This window comes from Scophthalmus maximus, chromosome 1, assembly GCF_022379125.1.
Source record: "Scophthalmus maximus strain ysfricsl-2021 chromosome 1, ASM2237912v1, whole genome shotgun sequence".
NCBI lineage: Eukaryota > Metazoa > Chordata > Actinopteri > Pleuronectiformes > Scophthalmidae > Scophthalmus > Scophthalmus maximus.
This window is the reverse complement of record NC_061515.1, coordinates 2,155,051-2,165,000: the sequence shown is the minus strand read 5'-3', so window position 1 is coordinate 2,165,000 and position 9,950 is coordinate 2,155,051. Positions and strand designations below refer to the sequence as shown.

Sequence of the window (9,950 nt, the reverse complement as noted above, 5' to 3'; positions counted from 1 at the left end):
CCCGTTTGATGCGCCATCTCCTCTAATTTTTTACACCTGGACTCGTTGCAACACAGAATCTGCTAAACAGAAGCACCGCTCCGTGTCCCACCGTCCTTCGCTCCTTCTCATGCTCAGTTTCCCAATCTGTCCCTGCAGCCTCGTGCTGAACCACATGCTTTTTCTGTTCAATATGTCTTTTAAGACCTGAGGGGTATAAACCTCCATTCCACTGAGGCACAGGGGGCTGTCGTGTTCTCATCTCTCAGTTCCTTCTAATAAAACCAAGGCCCGGCCCGGCTGCCAGCGCAGCGCAGACACCGCTGCAGCTCTGCTTTGCATGTTTTTCTTTTTATTATTTTGTCGTCTCCCCCCCCCCCCCCCCCCCCTTTTTTTATTCCCTCCTCTTCCCCAACTGAAGGTTCTCATGGTGCCGGCAGCTGTTTGGATGGCGGTCGTACGTTTTGGCATTGTGTTGTTTGAATGCCATATTTTCACAGCACTGCCTGTTTAGAGTTGCGGTTAGTCAGGAGCCTGGCCCGCAGAGGCCACTTCCTCCTCACTGTTCTGGAGTCGCTGCACCAAAACACTGACAGGCGAGAGAGGAGGAAAAGAAGGAAAATGATATATCAGGAGAGCGGGGGGAGATTAAAGGAGAATACTGAAAGGCCGACAGAAAACTATTGTGGACGGAGTTCTGTAGATAAGGTCCAATAGAAGAGAGAGTGTAAAGCACGGAGGTGGGTCGTTCGCGTAGGAATTAGTCATTTGTCCAGCATTACTTTTCATTGCAGTTTCTCAATGCTCTGCTCGCTACAAGACGATCTCTTTAGCCCCGTTTGTATATGGTTCTCACAGTCTCGCGTTGCCCCGTCCTCCTTATTGGAACAAGGTGCAGTGCCAGAAAAACACACCAAACGGCCCGGCTCGGCCTGATTCCTGGAGAACACTGTCATTCCACATGTAGAGTGTGTGACGGGCTCCAGATGAGCCCGATGATTGAACACAGCCTGGATGTCCGGCTCGGTCCCGATGAAGTCGCTCCGATGTGTCGCCGTCTCACCAACCTGTCGCTGGGGACAGGTCCACCTTCCCTCTCCTCACCTGTTGCCGATCATCTTTGGTCCCGTCTCTCTGCCTCCACCTCCAGACGCTCAGTGAGGAGGACTTTCACTTGACTTAAACCACATTTAGCCAGTCGACTCGCAATTTGAGCAGTGGAACCGGTCAGTGATGACATGGGAACTTTTTTGGTGACACAACAGAAAGCAAGTCACAGCGATTTATGTTTCTGCTGTCGCTCCACATGTTTTGGGTTATTTTAATGAACCCCTCCGTTCCCTATCGTCACTGTCGGACATTTTAGAGGACAGAAAGAAAGCAGTGAGCGGAGGGGAACTTCAGGTGGAGGAGTTGGAGGGTTTGTTTGCTTCTATGCGTCAGACTGTTCTTTAAACTACAGGTGCTATATGGTGGCTGCCTCGTGATACATCGCACCTCTCGAATGACCCAGACAACCTTCGCACGTGTCACAGGAGGAAAAGCACGGATGTGAATCACACAGTTCACAATAGCCTACTGTTCTGCTGCCTTCGCTTACTGGGACACTTTGATAGATGTTATCAGTAGCAACTTTGCTTTTCCTTGCATGACAAGTCAAAATATCGGCTATGAAAAAAAGACGAAGCTGGATTTTGTATCACTTCATCAGCCCCCCCCCCCCCGCTTCTTGTTTTTACCTCAAGTGCATTTGTGCCACATTTACATTTTCTTCCCCCGGTCCTTTTAAATGTGCTCACAGCCTTTTTTGTTGGAGTCGCCTCCTTTCCCATTTCTTCAACGTCATCCGTTCTTCCCCTCGCTCTCCTCAAATCAACAACATCACTAGTGGAGTTAGATAAGAACAGAGAGTTAACCCATGTGATTCCCTCAGATGGAGGAGGGGGGAAAGGGGGAAATCTCTCATACAGAAATGTCACTTTGTATAAACACACTCGGCGGTATGGATGAATGCGAGATCCGCTGCAGAATTATAAACACTGGCTCCACAGCCGTTCGCAGAGGAGGAAGAATTAGCTGATGTAGGAAGCATGTGTGCCCCAGATTATTGTAATTATTTTATGCTGTTTTCCCCCTCGCTGACATAAAAGCATTTGGACACTATCTCATGAGAAAGTGCTCGTGCAGTCCTGGAAGTCTTCGGCGTTTCTCATCTGCTCTCACATTCTATAAGTCCGACCTCGTCTCCCCTTAAAGCCCGTGATTTAGACATGAGTTTCTAATTCCATTATGTGGGAGCTTCCAGCAGCAAGTCGTTGTATTCGGTTTCACTCTGCCTTTTTGTGTGCTGGAAGGATATTTGGATTAGAACAAAATGTTGTTTATGGTCGAGGCAAACGTGAACAAGAAGGAAAACCTACCGTCTCAGCGATTCGATAACATGTTTGTTCGGCCTGTCTGCTCAACCTGTAGCGTACATTAACCTAATCAGATATGGCCATCAGTTCCCTGACTTTGTTTAGGAAAATGTTCCTTCTTCGTCCAGAGGAGGACAAGACCTTGATATGTAATTCCGCTGCTTCAAACATTTGTCAGGATTCAATAATTGCTGTAAACAGTGTGTAATCAACTTCCAAGTGCTCTGCCAAAAACCTTCACTTCACAGATAAAGATGAGCATCTTCAAAAAAAAATGTCCGCTCGGTGTACTAATGTGAACCAGCTTCGCGATATTGAGCCGCTTAATCAATATCAAGTGCAAAAAACCCCCAGTAGTGGTCCGTGCTGTTGGTTCCATAAAGGGAGTCTAACTTTACAGCTCCATAAAACACCCTCCTTGCCAGAGCATGACCTGAACAATTTATGTGTAGGAGTAAATCACGAGGAACGCTCTGAAGACTGTAGCCATCTTGGTTTCAGCCTCGTATCGCGGAGAGAATTAAATTGCTGCGCCTGTACATTATGTGCGCATTATGTTTTTAATGCATTTGAAGTTTTGGTATTTATGGCAGTTTTTTATGCCTTTTATACGATTTGGGGATAATGAGAGGAATATGCAACATTGCTCAACGTATTTTCTGACAATCTGGACGAAACGCTATGAAAATTATCACGATATTGTTCAAGGGGGCTGAAAATGTTCAAAAAGTTCTGTCCACACCAATGTTGGACAGTTACTGATGATTAAAAGATTAAAGGATAATACTAACCATCAGGTATTTAACTTGTGTTATTACTGTATTTAATCTGCTTGCAGCTGAATCAGCAGGGATTAGAGGGCCAGTAAGCGATTTTAAAGCAACACACGTTTTGTAAAAATCAGCCAATATTTCCCCACCGTCCGGTAACTGTCGCTTTTGTGTCTGTGCCGGAAAAAAAAAACTTGCTTTCCGGCACAGCCCAGGCTCCGTAAATCGAAAAAAAAACTATGGTGCGGACCGCACCGCACAACAGTGTTAGTGCGGTTTGTAAACTCCTAAATCGCCTACTGCCCCTTTAATGGTCTCGGCCCTGGGCGATTCTGACTCCTTTATGTTTGACTCACCTCAGGAGTTGTCAGTCACCAGCGACCACACTGGAGTCCAGCGACAGGGTTTCGGATTTCCAATCTTCCTCCAGCAAAAGGATTATTTTCCTTTAGTTAGTGTAGAAGTAGCGTCGAGGTTGAGGCATGTGTCCGTTCTACTCAAACGTGATGGAAATGAGCGCATACGAGGGCGAGCCAGATCCTTGACCTCCCCTGCCATGTTCCTCACTTCCGCCAGTTACCAATAATCCGCTCCGCTCATGTGTTTAGCGATTAATTAAAGATAAGGCCCCTCGCATTAAAATGGCAGAGCCATTACATCATTGTGAAATTTTCGCTTGGTGGGGACGCAAATCTGGTTTCAATCAGAGGTCGGAGGAAGTCGGCGAGGCATTCCCTTCACACCTCCGCGTCAGGGGCTCGCTGCTAAAACTTTGCCTGACATGTTTTTATAAAAGCAGCAACTATGTTCATTTTCACAGCGGGGAAGGAAGCATCCCGAATCTGTTACCGCCAACAGAGGAAGTGATTTCACAAGCACTGACCCGTTCCCTTCATGGGAAAAATGGTAGCTTTGTCCTGCGGTGACGCGTACTCACGGAGATGAATCGTAATAATTCTCAGCAGCAACTTCAAATGCGTGTACTGTAGCAGATCTAAGACAGACTAGTGCGCGCGCGCGCACACACACACACACACACACACAGGCCTGTCAGTGATTTTCAGCAGCTGCCCCGACTTCAGTTTTTCACAAATGAGGATCCAAGGTGCCTTTCTGCGTGGATACACTGCAGATGTACCTACTGTATAAAAGAATCCAGCGAGAAGTCAGTGCCCCTAAAAAGGCAGAGAATTACGGTCCCCGTTAGCCAAGAATATTCCAATGCAAAGAGCATCGTGTGTGTGTGTGTGTGTGTGTGTGTGTGTGTGTGTGTGTGTGTGTGTGTGTGTGTGTGTGTGTGTGTGTGTGTGTGTGTGTGTGTGCGTGCGCGCGCGCGCGCGCGCGCGCGCGTGCGTGCGTGCGTGCGTGCGTGCGTGCGTGCGTGCTCATGTGCAGAACAGAAGCAGCGGGGATGAGGACGACATTTGTGCCGTTAGTTTGATGCAGAATACTTCGGACTGAATTGTAAATGTTGAAGTTGCATCCACATCCCGACTGATGTGCAGCCAAGGACGTGTGATACCATCAGGCTTTGAAAAACGTTTTTGATACGACGTGTCAATGAATGAGTCCGTATCCACCGTGTGATCGTTGCAAACTGTATGTTTTTTTTACTGCACAATGAATCACGGAGTTCGATGAAAGATCGGCGGTCTAATTTGTGTAGTCACTGGCATGTGTGAAGTCCATGAAATACAGCATGTGGAAGCCAAAGGAAATATCTGTACAGTCCTCACACATGGCTTCTTTGCAACAATGATGCAAGACACGGGTTTTGAATTAGCGCACAATGGGCCTATTAATTATGCCGGCCAGACTGACATCTTTAACAGGCCATCGTGGCGAGCACATGTCGGCCAGTTTCTACGGAGCAACGCGACTTATAACAATATCACTTCTTCTGACATGTAAACTGCTCGGGAGATAAAGGACTCCTGTAATGAAGACGTGTTGAAATCAAAGTGGTATATCCTGTACCATGCCATTGTGAGCAGAGGGGCTTCTTCTGTGGTGCTTCATCGTTGAGGTACCCGTCATGAGGGTGGTGTGAACTTGAGCGGAGCTCTGCTTGTATTGTCTGTAGAAGTGATACTTTCCTAAGATCTCACATGAATATGATATGACTTATAAAAGTCATAATCAGTCTAACGATTAACAGGCTTCTGTTGGGAGAAGCAGTGGAGATCAGTCACGCCGTCGGGCTACAGGATTACAGATTATTGAGTTTTTGTCATGGGACGTCAAAGCCTCGACACGATGCAGGAGATCGGCCGTTTCAGTTTATTGTGTTTTGCGTCAGTGAGGAAAACTGAATCAACTGTAGCTTGGAGTCGTTGCACTTGGCTTTAAACTAAGAAGTCCTTTTGCTTCTTTGTTACAACCTCGTTGTCTTGATTATGTTTTTGTGATTGTGATTGTGTCTCGCCTGCTGTTCAAAAAAGCTCCAGTCATCAAAAATCATTTGAGCAGCAGCATTAGAAAACGCTGGAGTGACCGGGTCTCATTCTGCTGACTCGCCTTGTTCCACAGCATCGTTATCCCCTCTCGCTCGTCCACGGGCCGCTCAGCATTCACAGTCGGAGCCTTAATCACTGTAATTGGTGGATGCAAATTAACAGCAATTGGACTTGACTGGGGTCATAAATCCACATCTCAGAAGTTGCCGAATGTTCTGGCATTTCAGAGCGGACCACCATAGGCCGGGGCGCTTAACTCGCTAAGTAATTGCAAGTTTCATGAATCATAATGCGTAAAAATTCCCCCTCGGCACACACACACACACACACACACACACATACACACACACTTTAAGCCACTGGGAGTCGTGGCAGACTGATTGAGAAGCCACTGTGCAGCTTTAGGCCTCTCCACAACAGACGTGCCACGGAGGAGTTGCTGGGTGCTGAGGGTGTTTGGCTGATAACATTTGGAGCCACGGAGAAAGATCATCGAAGCCTCGACCCAACACTTCGAACTCTGCAAAAGTGGCTCGAAAACAAATGATGTGGCTCACAGAGCATCCGCTCTTCCAGGTCAACTATGTCTGAGTTGGGCGTCCTCTGCTCAAAACAAAAGAACATGGAACGCTCGTGAAAAATTGAACGTCTGTGTACAAACTTAATTTAGCTTGACTTGACACAATTAAGCCTGAGATCTCAATGAACATTCCACTCAGTGCGTATGTTCAACCGGCAGAGCAGAAGCAGAGGGCCTCGTCCCCCCCCCCCCCCCCCCCCCCCCCCCCCACACACACACACACACACATTTACATCCACTGCTGCCCCTGTTGAACGTGTAACCAGACATATATTGCATGTGATTGTTGAGGAAATGAAGTGAAAAACAGGTCTGGGGTTGCGGGTTCAGGTTGCGGGTTCCAGAGTGACGAGATCCAGAAGCCAGCGGCGCTTGGTATTACCCCGGTGCTTCCTGCCCCACTGGCCCGGGGCAGGGGATGTGGAGGGTGTGGTTGAGAGAGGGAGGTGGGAGGTGGGAGGCCACTGAGAGCCAAGAGCCACGATACACCCTGCCCCACAGGATCCCCTCACGGCCCACGGGCTCCCACACTCCTGCCGTCGAGCCCTGAGCCTCAACCAGATCCCGTTGTGGTTTGTTTTACAACCTTGAACCACTGTTAGCCTTCAAAACCTCAGCATGGTAATCAGGCTCCCCCAAGATTCCACTTTCGCTCTTTTTCAACAAGCCTTTTTTTCTCTTATTTACTCACTGGCTCTGGTCAGTAGGATTCTGTTTCCATGTAACGCTCACGCACTATATTTGACTTAATTCTCTCTTTTTTTCTCTCTTTTTTTTACATTCTCTTTCATGCAAGTTGTGTATTCCAAGTCTGGATGTTATTCCCACACAGCTGTGTGCAGCGGCAGAGTAAATCCCTCACTGGTTACACCTAATGCCACTGTGGCATGGAGCGGCTGTGTGAGACTGCATGAGCTTATTTGTTGTTTATCTTCCTTCGCTAATTATTAGCTTATTATTCACTGATGTTTTATGCGTGTGCCCAGAAGGTTCCTCCTCCAGTCTCATGACCACTTCGCCAAACAATCCCAGATCTGCAGCACGTTGAGGAGTCCCGACGAGTCCACCCAACAACCAGCGGTGTAACGGAATACGTATCTGTACCCAAGTTCGACTGTGTACCGGACGAATGCAGAACTTTTGTGTGTGCGGACCTCGATTTGAATCTCTGCGTTTCCCCATTTGGTGTTTTTATAACAGTGGACCTGCGACCCTATACACCAGCTTCAAACCGAGTCCCGTTACATAGTTCCCTCTCGCTGCTAATGTGAATGCAAACACTGTGCAGTTCAAGTATTTGATTTTCTACATGCTGCACTTCAGTGAATATTGTATATTATTTTTAATTTGAGAGACCATTTGTGTGTGTGCACGGTCCTAGTGTGACGCTGCTAATGTTAAAACAAGCACAGTAAAGTTAATTTACAAGATGCTTATTTTGTGAATGAGAGAATATTTATTTTGTTTTCCTTTTGTTAAAGTCATTTTTATCTTATTTCTAGGCTTGCATCCATAAGCAGCTGTATGGCAGACTTTCAGAATGACAATGCCATGTTCAATAAACTAGAGTTCAAATACCGCTGTACGAACACCATACCGAGCCGTGACCTCAAAACCAGCGTATGTACCATCACACCTCTACTAACAACACAAATCATAACTGATGCTCTGCCCAGCACATGCACAGACTCAGAGAAGGCTGAACAGAAGAACGTCACTTGCGATTCATTGTTCCATCTGTATATTCGTCTGCCTATCTTCTAGAGGGATGTTGAACAGCACTATTGTTATTTTTTTTCTCTCTTCTCGTTCTTTTTCCACATCTTGAATTTTTAGATACTTAAGATTTCCATGCCTTTACTATTCTGTGCGCTGTTTCCCACTGGAGGGCCTGAATTAGATAGAGGCTTTGACTTTGGGCCATAATAATGTTGGACCGACGCCCTCGTATTTCAGCTCTGATGCGAAATCAGCCTAGTGGCTTTTTCAGAGTCAAATTGGATTTAAATTGTGTCAGAAGAGGGAGAAATGTTTTCGGAGATAATAGCCGTGACTGCCATGAAACAGAGCGTTCTTGCTGCGGAGCTTTTGATCCATTTTTATAAATAGCAGAATTTTGTCGTAAAAAATAATGTTTCTGTGGTCTTTTCCTGCAATTAAAATACGTTTGGCTCGGGAACAAGGGCAAAGCTAAGTACTTGTGTTTGAGGAAAATTTCTCTGAGCCCCCATCCAAGCCCCCCCCCCCCCCTGCCTAGCCGTCCTCAGCTGCGAAAGCATGTCATCATGTACCATGTCACCACATGGTCGTGCGGGCAGATGTCTGATAATGGCCGACCCAGAGACGGAGCAGAAGGGCGTGTTCCACCTGCCTCGCTCTGTATTATTTCTGGGGGGGTTGTCCATGTCTATGGTGGGCAGAGTGAGTGAGTGCCATGCTTTCCCATGGCATTCTCCGATTCCTCACAGCCAAAGAGTGTGGTCTTTACGTGACCGATCAGATACGTCAAACCAGCAGTGTTTTCCCCCCACATGTACATCACGAACAATCTGGCTTCAATTATTATTGCACCCCAAGGGGAACTTCCAAAATTCCTCCCTTCCTCATTTGTCAGAAACGAAGCTCTTGTTTCCTGTGATTGGCTGAAATATGTCTTTTGATATTAAATCACACTGGTTTCCACTGGCTGCATGACCAAGACAAATGTTTATCATATTTATTTATGTCATTGGAGATGACCCCGCAGCTCAGCAATGCAGAGGCTTGGCTGCAGCCTCCCATGTTATGTTGATTATGAGTAAGAGAGTCTCCTAAATAAGCTGAAGCTAGGAGATAATTTGGAAAGCACATGAGGTAACTGTGGTTTGTTTAATGTGAAAAATACAGTTTGGGGCTGGGGAGGGTGATGGAGGTACTGTTACAAAAGCCCTAATGAATCTAGACTGACACATCCCACCCAAAACTCGCAGGGCCCTTGGTTTGATTTATATTATCCTCTGTTGATAAATGTGGTTCCAAATGTTGATTAAGGATCTGTTTCACTTGTTTGTATGTCAACAGATCCAGCTAAATCTAGTTATGCACCTCTGATCTCCCATCGCCATTGTTTTTGTACTTGGTGCTTATTGTCATAACATCACGCTCCGGTAGAGGCCCGTCAGTGTGGCTGCGGAGGGGGAGCGCTGTATGGAAATTACCATTGACATTGCAGAAACAAATAGAACTACTCATGCTGCCACTACATCTGTAGCCATTTTAAGCCCTTATTTATACCATTTAAGCTCTCATTTGAATTCACCAGCACAAATAAACATATCATAATGAACCGAGGGCCCTGATGTCATATGCAGATGTTGAATTTTGATTATTCCCTGTGAATTTGTCAGGATCTTGTCTCTCAAAAGGCGAAAAAATGGATGACATCACTTTTTCTTGGCGCTGACGGGACAGTTTTAGTTCCCTCTGACGGCGGCGGTTCAGAGACCGTGCTGCCCACTCCCGACTTATCTCTACATCTCTGCTGCACTATTTCACTTTGTGTATACTGGAGCAGCCCTGTGTTTCTGGAGACGGAAATAGAAAAAGAGAGGCAGTGAGATCCCCACTGACTCTCCAGACTCCTGTGGCGTCACGCCAGGGGGTTTAGTCAATGTTTACTGTTAACGATAAGCGGGCATGAATCAGAACTTTATAATAAGAAAGAGGCAAATTATTTCACCTGGGGCCTGTGGGATTATTCATCTGAGGT

At 46.6% G+C, this 9,950-nt stretch overlaps 1 protein-coding gene across 11 annotated transcripts in view; it reads left to right on the top strand.

Annotated features, from left to right (window-relative positions):
• LOC118301643 (vacuolar protein sorting-associated protein 13B-like) overlaps positions 1 to 9,950 on the top strand; it is a 299,542-nt gene that overhangs the window by 187,169 nt on the left and 102,423 nt on the right. The window contains exon 32 of one of the 11 annotated variants that reach the window (XM_035627308.2): positions 7,189 to 7,860. The exons of 9 other annotated variants lie outside the window; for them this stretch is intronic. In XM_035627308.2, coding sequence (XP_035483201.1) covers positions 7,189 to 7,288 — 100 coding nt within the window. In that variant the 3' untranslated portion in view covers positions 7,289 to 7,860. Of the gene's footprint in view, positions 1 to 7,188; positions 7,861 to 9,950 lie in introns of those variants that run through there. One more of the 11 variants, XM_035627309.2, reaches the window with a different exon arrangement.